Consider the following 17,378-nt stretch of genomic DNA (forward strand, 5'->3'; position numbering starts at 1 on the left):
TGTTAAGCATTTATAAATATTATCTCATTTGATTTTTTCAACAACCTTGGGAAATAGGTGCCATTTTTATTCTCACTTTTCAGTTGAGGAAAAGGAGGCAAATGACTTGCCCAGGGTCACACAGCTCATGTCAGAGGTCAATTAGGAATTCAGGTCTTCTTGACTCCAGGTTTAGCCCTCTATCCACTGGGCCAACCTAGCTATCTCTATTTAATACCTGCTATGTGCCAGGCACTGTGCTAAGTTGGGGACACAAAGAAAGGCAAAAAAGTTCCTGTCTCCAAGGAGTGAATATTCTTTTTTTTTTTTTTTAATAGCTTTTATTTTTACAAAAACATGCAAAGATAGTTTTCAATATTTACCTTTGTAAACCTTGTGTTCCAAATTCTTCTTCCTTTCTTCCTTCCATCCCCTCCCATAGACAGCAAGCAATCTGATATAGGTTAAACATGTGCAATTCTTCAAAACATATTTCCATATTCATTGTGCTGCTTGAGAAAAACCAGATCAAAAGGTGAAAGAAAAAAAAGCAAACAACAACAAAACTGAAAATACTATGCTTTGATCCACAATCAGTCTCCATAGAGCTCTCTCTGAATGCAGATGGCTCTTTCCATCACAAGTCTACTGGAATTACCTGGAATCACCTTATTGTTGAAAAGAACCAAGTCCGTTACAGATGATCATCATATAATCTTGATGCTGTGTACAATATTCTCGTGGTTCTGCTCACTTCACAGCATCAGTTCATGTAAATGTTTCCAGGCTTTCTGAAATCAGTCTCCTGGTCATTTCTTATAGAACAATAATATTCCATTATCTTCATATACCAGAACTTATTCAGCCATTCCCCAAATGATGAGCTTTTAGAGTGAGTATTCCTAATTTATCAAATTAGATTAGGATTGTAGGAGATTCCCAAGACTACATGGCCTAACTTCATTTTACATATGAGAAATCAGAGGCCCCAACAGGTGGAATTGACTTGTCTATGATTACACAGTAAGAATCAAAGGCAGAATTTGAACCCAGGACCTCTCACTAGATCCAGTCCTTTGTCCACTTTATCACACTTCAGATATTTATCTTTGTTACCCCCAAACTCTTCTGGAACCCACTTCTTGTCTGAGAAGATGAAGGGAAAAAGATAAAATGAGAAGACTTTTCTTACCTTCCTACCTAAGTTAGCAGAAAGCAGTGAGATGGTACAGGAAAAAGAGATGGGCTGAGGGGCCAGGATGCCTGATCTCTGCTATTAAACAACCTCTGGATTGCTTCATCTGTAAACTCTTGTAATGTGTAATATGAATGATTTCATTTTATCAGAAAGATAAGTCAGGTGATACAGTGGACAGAGTGCTGGGCCTCTAGTCGGGAAGACTGAGTTCAAATACAGCCTTGACACTTAGAAACTGGGCAAATCACATCATTTCTATTTGCTTCAATTTCCTCAACTGTAAAATGGGGGTCATGATACCACCTATCTCCCAGGATCAAATGAGCTAATAATTGTAAAAAGCATTTAAGCACAGTGCCTGGTATACAATTAATACTCTATAAATGCTCATTCTCTTTCTTCCCTTTCCTTGCTCCATTGAATTAGGTGTTCTCTAAGGTTCTTTCCAGCATTAATGTCTACATTTTAGGTTCTGCTTCCTTTGACAGAGCAGTATCCCATAAGGGAGGAGATTGTCTTCATATTTTGGAACAGACTTTCCAGCTCATTATTTATTTCACTTTGCAAATCAGAACCACTTCTCTTGGGACAAAGTGTTGGGGAATCCCATTTGGCAATAGATAGAGGGGAATTATCTTGGATTTTAGTGTTTTTGAGAAACTTTTTTCTCAAGAGACCACCATGGCCTTTTTTTTTTAAAAACATGGTACAGATGTGTGCAGGACGAATTGGTCAATGAGGCTAGTTAGAGGGATTTTTATTGTAATTACAAGATAGACACCTAATGGTCAAAGAAGAGTCAACAGCCTCTATAATCAGGAAATGGAATCATGGAATCTGAGAGAGAAGGAGGCCACAGAATTTTGAATTGAAAGGGATCTTAGAGATAATTTGATCCAAGAGATTGTTAACCCTTTAGTTCAGGGGGTCTACAAATTTATGTTTAAAATATTGATAAGTATATTTCAATAAAATTGGTCTCCTTTAATCCTATGTATTTTATCTTATGTATTTAAAAATGTTATTTAAAGAAGGGATCTGTTGGCTGATTAAAGGGTCCATGTTACACATCCCCCCCCCCCCAACAAAAGTTAAGAAGCCTGCCTCTTTCTTTAGATGAGAAAACTGAGGCCCATGGAAGAGAAATGATTTACTTAAGATCACCAAAATAACAGATCGGGATCTTAAGTTGCCTGGTTCTCTGATTCCAAATCCAGGACACCTCATAGGTCATAGGATCATAGATTTAGAACTGAAAGAGACCATGGAGACTAAGTTCAACTTCTTCATTTTATAGATGAAAATACTATGGAACAAAAGTGAATGCCTGCCTTGCTCAGGGTGAGACAACTGATCAGTGTCTGAGGCAGGATATCTAGATCTCTGTCCACTCTGTCACCCAGATTAATACCTGGACTAATCCAGACCTTAAGGAACAATCCCATCTACAATATCCCTAACAATCAACCATGCAATCACTGCTTGAAGACTTCAAGAGGCAGCTACCAACCCACTGAGGTACCCACTGTACTTTTGGACTTCAATAGTTACAAAGTCTTCCTTATATTGAACTAAAAGTTGACTCCAATACTTCATTGGTCCCAATTCTGATTTCAGAGATCAAGCCAAACAGATCTAAGCCCTCTTCCGTATACACCAACCCTTCATACACATAGGATCATAGCTTTTAGGACTAGAAAGAAACTTAGGATCCAATGCCCTAATTTTTATAGATGAAGGAAAATAATTTTCATTCAATGAATATTTATTAATTGTCTACTGTGTGTCAGGCACCATATTAAGCTCCGGGGATACAAAATGAGGCAAAAGACATTTGCTGTTCTCAAGGTGTTTACAATCTAGTAGAATATATTTATTGGTCAACAATATATACAAAGCAAGAATAAATATATGTATTTATATACATACATATATATATATATAGCATAATAAGATAAGTAGGATTAATAGGAAGTAATTAACAGAGGAAAGGCGCAGCTAGTAAGTAGTGATAGCATTGCAAAATTTCAGACTTTACTCTTCTGACTCCAAAGTTAATATTCCCTTCAATTCTCCATTCTGGCACTCATGCCCACATAAATCTTCTCTCCTTCATGTTTCCACAATAAGAATAGCATTTTCAGGTCCAGGATGGGACTGACTTATCCAGAGAACAGGAAGGTAATTGCTTGGTAGCATGAGTGGGGATTCTCTTACTCTATTTGTACTTTTCATGGATCTAGGGAAAAACATGTTGCCCTGATTCCCTCAGGGATTGCCAGCATCCTGATATGATTGGGATTTCCCCAGCATTTCATGAAGACCTTTTCTTTCCCAATATAATTAACCATGAAGTGACCTGCAGTAGGAAATGGACCTTAGAGGCTTTAGTTCCATCTGTCTAATGTCTTGAAATAGCTTCTGTGAAAATGTGACAATAGTTGAAAAAATGTTTTGGGGCAGTAAGTTCTGTTGACAGTTATTATTAAGAAGATCACTGGAACATGATAGGGCTTCTCATGGTGGAAATGGGTTAGAGAGTATTAAAGTTGCTCCCAGATGATGCTGGTCAAGGAAGAGCAATATGACTATATGTTTTTGGACTTACTGGCTTCCTCAAGGCTCATTTATGAGGGTGGAGATTGAATGCTGAATTTGAATTTCCTCTTCTTACTCTCCCAAACCTTACTCAAACCAAACTACCTAGGGCTTATTACATTCTGCCTCTTCCTAGAAGCTGTCCCTCTGGACTAGTCCACTACCTATTTCTTTGATATCTGGAAGCCAGGGATGCCATGCCCTACAACCATGGGTCACATGTATCCCAACATCTGGACCCTCCAAAATCATGTCAAAATAGCCTGAACCCAAACAAGATGCTGAGTGATGGACAAATTCTGTGATGCAGTGGAAAAAATGCTGGATTTGGAATGGTAGGACTCAAGTTCAAATCCTGACTCTGTCACTTGCCTGTGTCACATGGGGAAAGTCACCTAACTTCCTAAGCCTGAGTTCTCTCATCTATAAAATGAGGGAGATTGGACTAGATAGTTTCTAAGGACCCCTATAGGTCTTTATCTATGAGCCTTAAAATCACCTTTTCCCACTGCACTATAGAAAAGGATTTTAACTTTTTTTTTTTTTTTTTTTTGCTTGTAAAATAACTTTTTTCCCTATTTTTTTTTTAAAGGCCATGGGGTATGGTGGCGCATGCCTATTATCCTTCCTATATTCCCAGGCTGTTAAGTGGTATCCTAATACCCAGAGCGCTAGGCCTGAAGTCTGACCTTAAATCTAACCTCAGATACTGAACTGTGTGACCCAATGAAAAATCATTTAACCCCAACAGCAGCCTGAGAATTCTCACCTATATAATAGGACTAATTAATAGCAGCCATTTCTCAGGGTTATTGCCCAGATCAAATGAGAAAACTTTTGTAAAGCGTTTAGCACAGTTCCTGGAAATTCAATGAACATTAAGTACCTACCATGTGATATATAGCATGTGCACTAAATAAATGTTTATTTCTGTCTTTCTGGGAGGCTGAGGCTAATAGATTGCTTGAGCTTAAAAGTTCTGAGCTTTTGTAAATTCATTGTCCACATAGTCAAAAAGCATGGTGAACCCTTGGGAATGGAGTACTTCAAGTTGGTTAAAATAACTGATCAGTTAGTGGAATTGGACCTATGGGTGAGTGGCTGTTGTACTTCATGAAATTCTATGATTCCAAGGCCCCTCTTGACATCTCCACAAACCGTGGAAAGCAGAATCCCCCATGACCAACTCTAAATGTGAACTCAAATCCATTAGTTTCCTGAGAGAAAAAATTGGTCAAGACGAGGATGGACTAGAGGGGTCTTTAAGAACCTAATTAAGCCTGTATAAAATGAAAGACTCCCAAAAAGAAATCCTTTGATGTGAATGTTTCCATATTGTTCATCTGCTCAAGCCCCATCAATTAATAAAGTGAATCAGTTATCTGTAGATATTATAAGTTATTCTTTAGATATAGAAGCAGCACAAGACATCCGCTGCCCTCAGTAAGCACAGGATCTAAATAAGGCATGCAAGTATAAGAGAGAAAATATTAGAAAACAGGACAAGGTAATGTATTCACTGCTAAATCAATCTGAATATAGGCCATGCTTTTTCTACAGATCTGACTCGTATAAAACCTGTATGCAGCCTAAAATCAATGTTATTTTCCAGTCTGTTGCCACTTTTTTTTCTTTTCAAGGAGATCTCATTTGGGGGTATAGATGATTTTTAGAAAGGGAACAATTCGCTGCCTAGCTGCGTGTAGTGAACAGATTGTCCGCCAGATGGCCCTCTACTCAAACCACCAGCACAAGTTTTGTGAGATGCTGTACCAGAGTGAACATCCAAGGGCACTGGGCCACAGCCTAAGCTGTTTTCATTAACCCTTCTCTTGCTGGCGTGGTCTCCATCTCACCTCTGGGATAAAATAAAACATTGTTCCAAATTAATGTGAAATCACCCACCTGTCTCTCACTGAGCGCCCACCCTATGAAATACTTCATTTTCAAAAATCACCTTCTAACGCATTCAGAGATTCAAACATTTTGGCCATACTGTGTTCATATCTGGTTTTAATAATGTAGAAATAAATGCAAAATATATAAACTCACTTTGTGGCGCCCTCCTCCTCCCAATTCCTCTGCGTTTACAGGAAATGTTCACAAGCTTGAGATCCTTTTCTTTTTCTGCCAGAATGGGATAAAGATCTGAGTACCAAGGTCGTGACCCCAGAGGGAGGAAGAGCTGGCAGTCTGTCCTCCAGAGCCCATAAACTGTGGCCCAATCCTTTTCTGCCACATGTATCCCAATGGAGCAATTTGCTACATTATTGGACTTTGTTGTCATTTTTAAAAAAGTCAATGTATTCCCAAAATAGCAATTTTCCAGGGATGAGCATACCCCAAGCAAATACTCTTAAACCTGCTTTGCTGGGGAACTGAATGGACATCTGTGCACAGATCTAAATTGGCTATTCCTTTACTCTGGCATTTGAAGATAGTAACTAATAAATTCAAGACGAGAAATCTAGTTAGTTCTGGATTTGAGTCATTCCTTTTCTGGTGGATAAATATGATTGGATAAATTACACCAGAGAGGCAGGGAAAAGAACAGCAGAATGGTGACATACCACTAGCAGAATGGCATGAGAAAATAAGTTATTGGCAGGAAGACGAGGAACAAATCTTGAAATCGGAAATAATTTTACTCCTAGTACAGCCCTGTCAGAAGAATCAGCAGAGATTTCAGGGATTATCCACCCTGTGTAAGGAAATCTGTGCAGTGATTAATAGACTTATAAAGTGGGATGTAAAAAGTATTAGCCAAATTTAAGGTTAGAAAAGGATGTGGAAACCAAATTATTAAAAAAAAAAAAAAAGGAAGAAGTTGTGAGAAATGGATGGGCATTTATTTGGTTTCCAGAGTTATGAATATTAAATTGGAGAAATAAAACAAATTAAAAAACTGAAACTTCCAAGGATATCAAAGAATAACCAAGGGTAGAGGTTAGATTATCTTCCTCCAAAAGAATTAAGCTCCTTGGAGACAGGAACTGACTTTCATAATCAGGAGTGATGGCCTGAGATTTGAAAACAATCTTTTGTTCTCTGCCCTTAGCTTCTTCTGTTATATTCCCTCTTCTAGCTCCTTGAGGGTAGGGACTGGCTATGTAATGAGGTGGAGATTCATGTCATGTAACTTCTGGAAGAAGGGGAGGAACTTGTGTTTCAGGATAGGAAATAAAACGCTGCCTTTGGAGTTTCAAAGGTATGTCTACTAATCTAGGCACCCATTCTTGCAAGAATGTAAAATAAATCTTGCATTCAAAAAAAAAAAAAAAAAAAGCAAATGTATTAATATAGGAACTGTATCTCCAAAAACTCAATTATTTTAGACATCGAAATCTTCTCCAGATGGTCTTGTCCCACTTCTGGGAAGCTCTACTCTCAAGTGACTTCTTCCATGTCTCCTTGCCCTTGCTGTAAGCAAGAGAATCATGGAATCCTTGGCTGGGGGAGAGGCTAATCAAATGTTTTCATCTCAAGATCATCAGAAATTGTCACTGCCAATTTCTCCATGAATCAGCTCCTTCAGCCCAGGAAAATTCCATTCAAAGAGACAACCAAGAAACACAGGGTTACAAGAGTTGTGAAACCATGGGCAAGTTCTTTAAAGTCACAGTGGGCCACTCTGTATCAGTGGAAGGAATTTCTATACCCAAAGTTCCCTACCCTGATAAAATCACAGAAGCAAAGATACAACAATGCCTCCTTAAAAACAAACAAACAAACAAAAAAACCCAGATGGCAAAAGAAAGGAAACCTTTAACACCTTCTATATGCCAGAAACTGTGTTAAGCACTTTACAAGTTGTATGTGAGGCTGTGAGGCTCTTTTGAGCCTTACAACTCTGGGAGGTCAGTGCTATTATCTCCGTTTTATAGATGAGGAAACTGAGACAGAAGTTAAGTAACATGCAAGGTCACCTAGCCAAGCGTTTGAGGCTTGATTTGAACTCAGGTCTTCCTACTCCAGACCCAGAATTCTATCCATTGTACTAGCTGATTTCCAAAAGTCTTTTCCATCTCACTTAGGGAATTGAGAGAATGGTACTGAATCTGGAGCTAGAGTTTGAATCTTGGCCCTAAGGATTACCATGGCTTAATTTTAACATTTCTTCATTGGTAAAATGCAGGTAGTAATACTTGTATTACCTATTCCAGAGGATATTTGTGAGGAAAGAGCTTTATAAATCATAAAACAATGCTTTTGAATGCACTTGAATTCTTCCTAGTCCCATTTCTACCACTAATTTGATATGTGACTTTGGGTAGGTCATTTTTTACACTTTTCTAGAAAAATCTAGATCTGTTCTCTAGAGGTTTCCTTTGGCTCTGACATTCTTTGATTCTAATGGAAAGAATCTGAGAGGGCGTGGCATTTCGGAACTGGAAGGCCAGGTCCTGGATTCCCTAGTGTTAGCCCATCTGACTTTTTTTTCCCATCATTTATAGGTTCAACTGGTCCAGGACCCTGCCACTGGGGGGACCTTTGTAGTTAAGGTAAGTGTGCCTCAATAACCTAATTCTCCCTCTTGGATCAACCTCCCCCCACTCCTGTTCTTCAGTCTTTGACGCCATCACATAGAGTATTAGAGTATATTAGAATCCAGTAAGACCAACCACTCTTCTCATTCATTCATTCCTAGGACACTCCCACCCCTTATCTTCAAGGATACCCCACAGACAAAAAGTCAGTCAGTTAACAAATCTTTATTAAACACGTACTATATGCTAGGTACTGTGCTGAATTATGGGAATCCAAAGAAAATCTAAGTACTATTCAATGGAGGTTCTACTCAAGACCTCCATTTTCGGGAGACCATACAAAGAAGGTAGACCTTTCTGTGGCCAAAGTGTTCTGCAGATCAGAACCCGGGTGAAGGAACCTTATTTGCAAACGACTCATGAAATCCAATAGGGGCAGTTTCTCAACATCTTAACTTGCTAAACTGTACCTGCTTGCCATAGGCAGTTGGCTGTTGAGGGGTAGATAGATCAACATCAGATACCAGCAGCAGGAAAGTCTGGCTGCAGGCTGTTGTAGGTGAGGCAGATTAATGAGAACATATCCCAGCTGTACTGCATTTGATTCTAATTTTACTTCATTACATACTTACATATTCATGCTTTCTTGGTCCCAGCTCCTTTGCCAGCCTCCTCTATCAATTTCACCCTTCTGGGGTGACCCCATTGGCAGAGAACCCACTGCCTTCCTGGTGGAGTGATATTTTTTGAGCTCTGCCTCTCCTTGTTTTGAGTTGGCTTCCCTTCTCCCCAGAGCCTCCCCAAGTGCCATGGAGAGACCTGGGACCGTCCAACCATCATCCCCAATGGTGTTCCTTATATGGCCAAGCTTCTTCGCTACTCAGTGAGTGAGGACTCCATCTTCTTGCACTTGGAGCATGTGCAGGGTAAGTGGGAGCCCTAGATCCAGGGCTATCTACCAGGCTGCCTTCCACCAACCCAGAATCCTTCTCAGTGGCCTCTGAATTCCTTCCCTCCTCTTCATTCCTGCTTTCTTCCCCTTTCCTTTAGGTATGTCCAAACAGCAGTTCTCAAACTTTGTATCCTCAGGACCCTTTTATTCTCTTAAAAATTAAGTTCTTTCTTAAAGAGCTTTTGTTGATCGAGGCTATATCTACTCATATTTACCATATTAGAAATTCAAACATCTTAGGATGATTATGAAAAGAATTTTGATTTAATGAATAACATGAAATGGTCTCAGGAACCTTCAGGGATCCCTTGACCTTACTTGGAAAACTCCCTACCTAAAGGATCCTTGCTCATCAAAAATACCTCCTGGAGAACCGTCAAAGCCTGATTTTCTGTTTGTTAAGTACCAATACCTTTGGACTAAGGCATTTTAACATTAAATATTAAGTTTAAAATATTGAGAAGGCCTCAGTATGTTATGGGAGGAGAGAGAGGAGGGTAGAAAGGCATTTTTATAAGGGGAAGGAAGGGAACCCAGTGAAAAGAAAGGGAGGAGGGAGGAGGGAGGAGGGAAGAAGGGAGAAAGGGAAGAAGGGAGAAAGAGATGCAGAGAGGGAGGGAATGAAGAAAGGAAGACTTTAATTACTTAGCATGTTCTAAGCATAGGACCAACCACACAAATATACAAAGGAGCTTGCAAACCTTATCCAATTCATCTAGCTGTCCTAAAGGATTATATAAACACTAGCTATTTTTATTTTTCTAAGTGCTTAGGGATATAAATACAAAAAAGTAAGAAAGTGACTATCCTCAAAGATCTTCTATTCTAACAATATTCTTAGGCCTCTGATCGGATGTTTCCTTTTTCATTCCTACTCTTTGTAAATACCCTCTTTGAAGAGGCAGTCACCTCATGGCTACCTATAACCTCTCTTCATTAGGACCAAGGGCTGTCTATTCATCTTGGGCTTTGCTGCTCTTTTAACCAATCAGCTAGTTTCTAGTAAGCCTTTGTAAAGTACTTTAACAAGTGTTTTTCATGCAAAGAGCAAGATCTGGTTCCAGCTGACAAAAAGTCTCCAGGTCAGCTGAGGTTACAAGACAAAACATACATATGGAGAGCCCTAAAGGAATAATACTCTTAACATTTTCACTTGGGTTTGGTTTGATTTAAGGCAGAAATCCATTTCAGAGTTCATCTTAGAAATATTGAAATCATAATATAAATCCCCAGTAAAGAAAAATGAAGCTGCTTTCAATCAATTAATTAACCAGCAAAAAACACATCTTGGCCATTTGAAATGATCAAGAATATGATTTCCTCATTTCCTTTCTTGAACCATGAATCTCAGAATTGAAAGAGACCCTGTTGTTATTGTTCAGTTGTGTCTCATTCTTCATGATCTTGTGGAATATAGCCAATATCATTTGTGGTGTTTCCTTGGCAAAGATACTGATGCCATTTTCCATTTCTTTATCCACTGGATTAAGGCAAATTGAGTTTAAGTGACTTGCACAAGCTCACACAATTAATAAGTGTTTGAGCTTAGATTTGAACTCGTTTTCCTGACTCCAAGTTCAGCACTCTATCTACTAAGTCATCCCCTTGTTGCTCATGTAGTCCGACCCATACCTGGACAAGAATACTTGACAATGTTGTATGTAATTGGGAAATGCAATTGGGAAATGTTTAACAAAATAAATAAAAATACAATATCACACACAAAAAAAAAAAAAAAAAAAAAGACAAAACATACATAAAGAGCTGAAATGTTACACTAAAGTGCTAAACTAATAAATGAATTATTGAAAAAAAATGTATTAAACACTATGAAACAAAGATTAGAAAAAAGATGGCTCTTGCCCTCAACAGGCTTACATTCTAATAGGACTGAGGTCTTAAGCTGGAGGTACATAGCTCCCCAAGGGGTCTGTGAATAAATTTCACAAGTTTATGATCTTGTGGGGGGGGGAGAAGAATAATCTTTATTTACACTAACTCCTAACTGAAATTTAGCATTTCTTTCAAATATGAAAGAATATCATCACAGAATATATCACAGGCCAAAAACCATCATTCTGAGAAAGGCTCATAGGCTTTATTTACTACTACAGGCTATGCCACCAAAAAGTTTAGGAATCCCTGTCATAGAAGACATAGTATAAAGGATGGGATGAGGAGGAAAAGTAGTTTTCTGGGTATGTGAAAGGAGTTGGGGAAAGAGCCTGGAAGTTAGGTAAACATAACAAGAAAGAGCTAGTATGACAGGTTGGAAGGAAACATGGCCAAAGTATTGCTAGTAGAGACAGTGTACAAAATGAGTGTTAGTACGGTAATGGTGGTCGACATAGTATGGACAATATGGAGGAAACTTCCTGGAAGAGGTGGAACTCACTCTAGAGCTTGAAGGTTGCTGGGTAAAATTTAGAGAAGTTGAGAAAGGTAGAGAGGGAGTTCTAAGTAATAGATGTGGTGGGGAACAGAAGTGAGGAGGTGGGAAAGTTTTCAACACATTTAGGCTTCAATGAGCAGACCAGTCTGGCTGAGGCAAAGGGCTTGAAAAGAAGTAGGAGAAGATAAAGCTAGAAGGCAGTCCAAAAGATCTGCACTGCTGAGGAAGGGATTTGGGGGGCAAGAGTGGGGCTGGAGGGCCAGTGGGGAATATCCTGGACCTTCTCCTCTACTCCACCTTTCTCACCATTCTTTCTTTGTTCCTTCTGCTTGGTTCAGGAGGAACCCTTTGGTCCCATCTCCTCTCTCAGCCTAGACCCAAAGGGAAAAAGGCCTGCAGCAACTCAACTCAGAAGAAGCCCAGCTCTACCCAGGGTGACCACCGAGAGAAAGGGAAAGCTGGCCCTGGTCCCCCTGAGATTGGTCTCAATCTCCTGAGCCCGGTTCCACTTTCCCAGAATCACACTCAACAGCTCAGCATTGCCACTGAGGCATTAGCCCAGCCCTCTGACATTTCATCAGGGCCTCGAGGCAGAGTATCTGACCAGCAGAAAGGGTTGAAGAATTTGGAGGATTCTGACCTGAACTCTAGAAGAAAGGTATCCAGTCCATCCAGGGAAATCCAAGTGTTCACGTCCCATGGAGTATCACCCTGTGAAGACGCTTTTGGAAGATACAAATTCAGGACAGATGATCCTTCCTCTAAACAGGCCCCTCTGACCTCAGAAGACACTACCTCACCTTCTGGCCTAGTTTCCAAGGCCCTAAGAAGGGATGGGGCAATGACCAGCAGCCCAGGCCGGGGCAGAGGTCGGTCCCATCACCAAGCCAGGCTGAGTACTAGGTGGAGTACCAACAAGGGGTCCCTGGGAGGTCTCTCCTGGATCCGGGAGGGGGCAGGCCGGGTACTAGAGGGCTATGGTCATGGGAGTGACCAGAGCAAAGAGCTCTCAGGTCAGGATTGTCCACATGCTAACCGGGCCTGTCCAGGCCACAGGGGCGGAGCCTGGTGTGTGAAGGAAGAACAGGTCAAGCAGTGGGCAGCGGAGACTCTGGTAGCCCTTGAGGGTCTACATCAGCAGGGTGTGCTATGCCGAGACCTCAACCCCAGGAACCTGCTGCTGGATAACACTGGTAGGCATTCCTTGGTCTGGGAGGGAGAGAGGTCAGGGAGTGCAATTGTCCTATTCAGTGGCTGAATCCCTGCCACCATCCTAGGTGGCTACTCAGATGGGAGAGTGGTTATCCTTCAACTCAAAATCCTATGACAAGGAAGCAGCAGCTCCCAGGGTGAAGGCTACCCCAAGAGGGCAGCCAGTCCACCACTCTCCCCACACTTTTTTCCCAAGCACCCATCTTAGACATCTGTATTGCTAGGAGCTCAATTAAATGCCCAAGGACTCTTCTAAGAAATTTTTCCTCTGCATCTCACCAGAGCTCTTTGGGGGATGCAGGGAAATCCTCAAATTTTTGTGAATCACTGCTTGGGAACAATGAAGGGGCACTTTTATACCTGGAAATACCAAAGGGATTTCTGACTTGACCTTCACAGGGCAGGATTAATAGGTAATGATAATAACATTTCTATGTCACTTAAAAGGTTTGCAGATTTATTTATGTTATCTCATATGATCTTTAAAACAACTCTGGGAGGCAGGTACTATTATTATTATCCTCATTTTATAGAAGAGAAAACTGAGTCTGAGAAAGCTTAAATGACTTGTCCAATCACATACCTAGTAAGTATATGAGGAAGGATTTGATATACTCCATACCACATATTCGATGCACTGTGTCTCTTACTGGCCTGCTCAGGAATGCCTAACAGGTCACAAGCTCACAAATTTAGAGCTAGAAGAGAACTCGGAGATGCTTTGCTCCAATCCCCTCATTTAAAGCTATGGAGACTGGCCTAGAGAAGTTAATGACTGAGATTAGAACTCAAGTCTTTTGACTTGGATCTTTCTAAGGTACCACACTGCCCAACTGCCCCCCTGCTTTCCCTATTGAAAAAAAAGTCAAAGATGAAGACCTCCTTAACCCCTGCTGGAGATAAGTGCTTATTGTAATTCACATTTACATGTGATTTACAAAGTTCTCTGGCCTCTCCTTTTCAAGAACCCTGAAAAGGAGATAGTTTTAAAGGTTCCTCTCCCCATTTTACAGATGTAGAAAGGAAAGTGCAGACAGATTAAGATATCTGTCCATCCTTACAAGACAGCTTAAAAATGGTCTCTCCAGGTCTCTTAACTCCAATTTCAGTAATTTCCCCCACTATATTATGCTGCAATTCCTAATAATCTTAACTGGTCTCTCTCCCTCTTCTTCCCTTCCTCCTTTCATTCTTTCTTTTCCTCCCTCTGTTCCTTCTTTACTCCTTTTTTCTTCCATGCTCCCTTCCTTTTTCTCTTTCTGCCTTCCTACCTCCCTCCCTCTCTCCATCTCTTCTTTCTTCCCTCCATTCCTTTTCCTTCTTCCCTCTCTTCCTTTCTTTTTTATTCCCTCTGAACCCTACCTCTCCACCCCACTCAATTACCCACTTTATCTCCTTCTATTTTGCTTCAATGCTGGGGATAAAGGTCACATCCGTCTCACCTACTTTGGCCAGTGGACTGAGGTGGAACCCCGGTGCTGCAGTGAAGCCTTGGAAAACCTATACAGCGCCCCAGGCAAGGAGACAGACTGGACAATTTTACCAGGCTCCTCTGAATTAGACTGGGGAGTTGGGAAGAGAGGGCCTAGGAGAGGGAATTGAGTTTCTACAAAAGGCAGATTACCCTGTAATGCCTCTCCAAAAGTTCCATGGACCAGTAATCCCTCTACCAGGGCATAACTTTTGTCCAAGTATCTCTCTTTCTCTCTGGCCTTTGGCAAGGCTGAGGAGACTGGGCACCTAGGAGTGACAGGAAGGATGGGAAAGAGGTTGGGATAGGGATGGGGGTAGCAGAGAGGATGAGTACTAATAGGTGAGCTCATTGAACTATGAAACATAGACCTTGAAAGCCCTAGGGTAAAGGCATTCTCTTGCCCCTGCAGAAGTGGGTGGGATTTCTGAACTGACAGAAGCCTGTGATTGGTGGAGTTTTGGATCTCTGCTGTATGAACTTCTAACTGGAATGGTAAGTTCAGCAATTTGTGAAAAGAGACTTGGGAGGATAATAGTGAGAAGAGGTGGGATTGGAGGCTGGGAGAGCACAGTAAGCCCAACATGAATGTCATTGTTTTTGTGGAGATCAGGGTCTTCGAAGCCTGAGAAAGCTAATAGGATCATATGTTTAAAACTGGAAGAGACTTTTGAAATAATTTGCTCTCACCAGTAACCTCATTTCCTGTGTGTGTGTGTGTGTTTTTTTTTTAATGAGCTACTAGATTGATAGATCAAAGGAGTGCTGTAGATATAATTTAATTCAATGTCTCATGCTATCCTTGTGGAAAAGATGAAAAAATGTAAACTAGACAAGAGCGTGGTCTGATTTCACACAGACATACCCTTCTGAAGAAAGAGATCCAAAGAGTGTAATCTCAAATGATGCAATGTTAATGGGTCAGCTAGATGATACAGTGGATAGAATAAAGGATTTGAAGTCAATAAGACCTGAGTTCTAATCCTGCCTTAAGATTCTTTAGAGCTGTGTAATTCTAATCAAGTACTTAACCTCTCTGCCTTAGTTTCCTCATCTGAAAAATAAGGATAATAGCACCTACCTCCCAGGGCTGTTATGAAGATCAAAAAGTTACCATACGTAAAGTATTTTGCAAACTTTAATGACTTATCTAAATGTTATTATTACTAGAAAAGGGAAACAGAATTTATGAATTTATATGTGCCAGGCACTCTGCTAACGCTCTTTGAGATCCCTTCTAATGCCTGAGATTCTGTGATTCTCTACATTGCATTATTAATAGTAAGTAGCTTGCTTTTTTGTGTGTGTGTAGAGGCAATTAGGGTTAAGTGACTTTCCCAAGGTCACACAGCTAGTAGTTGTCTAAGAAAGATTGGAACTCAGATCTTCTTGAGTCTATCCCCTGCACTAAACTGCTCCTTTCAAGCTATTCCCCATTTTCTTGCCTTCTCTGTTCCCTTTAGCCCTGCAATTTCTAAGAATGGTACAAAGGAACCAATGTTGAGGGGAATGCTTCAAAATCACAGAACCTTTTTTTCCCCCCTTTTCTGTTTTTCCAGCAACTGGGATTAACCCGGCCATATGTCTAAGTAAGTGTCTTAAGGTCAGATTTGAACTTGGGTTCTCATGACTTCAGGACCAATGCTCTATGTACTGTATTTCCTTACTATCCCTAGAACCCGAGTTCTAATTCTGTCTTTTGTTGTTTGTAACTAGTAGACTCTGGCCAAGTCATTTATCTTCTGAGGCAAATAAGTTTGATTTGTGGAGGCAAGCTGATCTCTAAGGTCTTTTCCAGCACTAGTCCTGCAATCATCTCCCATCACATCCCTGCCCTCTTGGGCAAAGCTCATTACCATTTCTAAAGCCCAGTTTAAGAAAAATTAAAGATAATTTTGTTTGTAGTGAAATCCACAAGCCCATAGTCCCCAAGAAATTGAATGGATTCTTTCCTCCATCTATGAGATTTTTTTTCTTGATTTGCTGGACTGACATTAATTCAACTACCCATGAAGAAAAATCTGCCTCTACAGTTTGAGGAAAATAATCCTTGAGAAGGCAAAAATCTTAGTCCCAAAGGATTTTAGGACATATAGTTGCTATCCACTTTCTTTTAAAGCCCCTTATCCCCCTTCTCTCTCTTCAGTCACTGTCCCAGAACCATCCCTCAGGAATCCATGTGCACACCAGGCTCCATCTGCCAGAGTGGCTCAGCCGACCAGCTACATCTCTGCTCACTGAGGTATGGGTCATCTTAATCAATGAGTATTAGCAGGAATGGACAGAGAGAGAAGGGAAGAAACTTCTCTAGACAAGCTGAATCTTGAGGCTTATTATCCCCAATGGGTAGCTAGATGAAAAAGTGTCTAACAGTTTGACCTGGTGTCTGAACCTGTCTCAGACACTTTCTAAGTGGCCCTGAAATCACTTGAGCTCTCCCAGTTAGTTTCCTCATTCATATAATAGGAATAAAAGTGTCAACTTCACAGTATTGTTGAAAGGATTAAATGAGATAATACAGGTAAACCACCGTGCCAACATGTGCTATATAATGTTGTTGTTCCTAGGACCACCACCACCATAATCACCAATACCACAACTACCACCATCACCACTACCACCACTGCTAGGTGGCGAGGTGTGAAGGATAAATCTGGCATCTCTCAGAGATTCCAGATGTGCTAAGAATCTGGATGACAGGATAAGTTTGTAATTTTGTTGGCCAAATAGCTTGGTAACTGGAACAAAACCAATGTAGTAGGAAAAGGCTATTGCTTTAGTAAGATATTAGGAGAAAATACAATGTGATCTGATTTCTCATCCTGTTTCCTGGGAGATGTTTACTAGGACAAGCAGAAATTCAGGCAGAATACTGAAAAGCTCTGCACATTAAAGAAAGGGGAAGAGGGACCTTACATTCCTTGTCCCCAGAACCTAAGGAGCACTTGAGGTTTTCATGAGTTCTCACAAGATAGTCAGAGGGGAAGTGAGAGCAGGTGAGACTGATGAAGAGAAGATACAGGCAAGCTTCAGGACATTGGAGAGGGTGAGCACTGGGGCTCTGCACACCTGACTCCTGCCTTTTCCTT

The 17,378-nt window shown here is 40.7% G+C and overlaps 1 protein-coding gene across 3 annotated transcripts in view; it reads left to right on the forward strand.

Moving 5' to 3' along the window:
* The window catches only part of RPS6KL1 (ribosomal protein S6 kinase like 1), a 37,837-nt gene that overhangs the window by 18,165 nt on the left and 2,294 nt on the right, over positions 1–17,378 (forward strand). For 2 of the 3 annotated variants that reach the window (XM_074289988.1, XM_074289989.1), the window contains exons 5-10: positions 8,230–8,277; positions 9,056–9,188; positions 11,945–12,799; positions 14,245–14,334; positions 14,702–14,784; positions 16,436–16,531. In XM_074289988.1, coding sequence (XP_074146089.1) covers positions 8,230–8,277; positions 9,056–9,188; positions 11,945–12,799; positions 14,245–14,334; positions 14,702–14,784; positions 16,436–16,531 — 1,305 coding nt within the window. The remainder of the gene's footprint in view (positions 1–8,229; positions 8,278–9,055; positions 9,189–11,944; positions 12,800–14,244; positions 14,335–14,701; positions 14,785–16,435; positions 16,532–17,378) is intronic. The other variant, XM_074289990.1, reaches the window with a different exon arrangement.

Source organism: Sminthopsis crassicaudata, chromosome 2 (genome assembly GCF_048593235.1).
Source record: "Sminthopsis crassicaudata isolate SCR6 chromosome 2, ASM4859323v1, whole genome shotgun sequence".
NCBI lineage: Eukaryota > Metazoa > Chordata > Mammalia > Dasyuromorphia > Dasyuridae > Sminthopsis > Sminthopsis crassicaudata.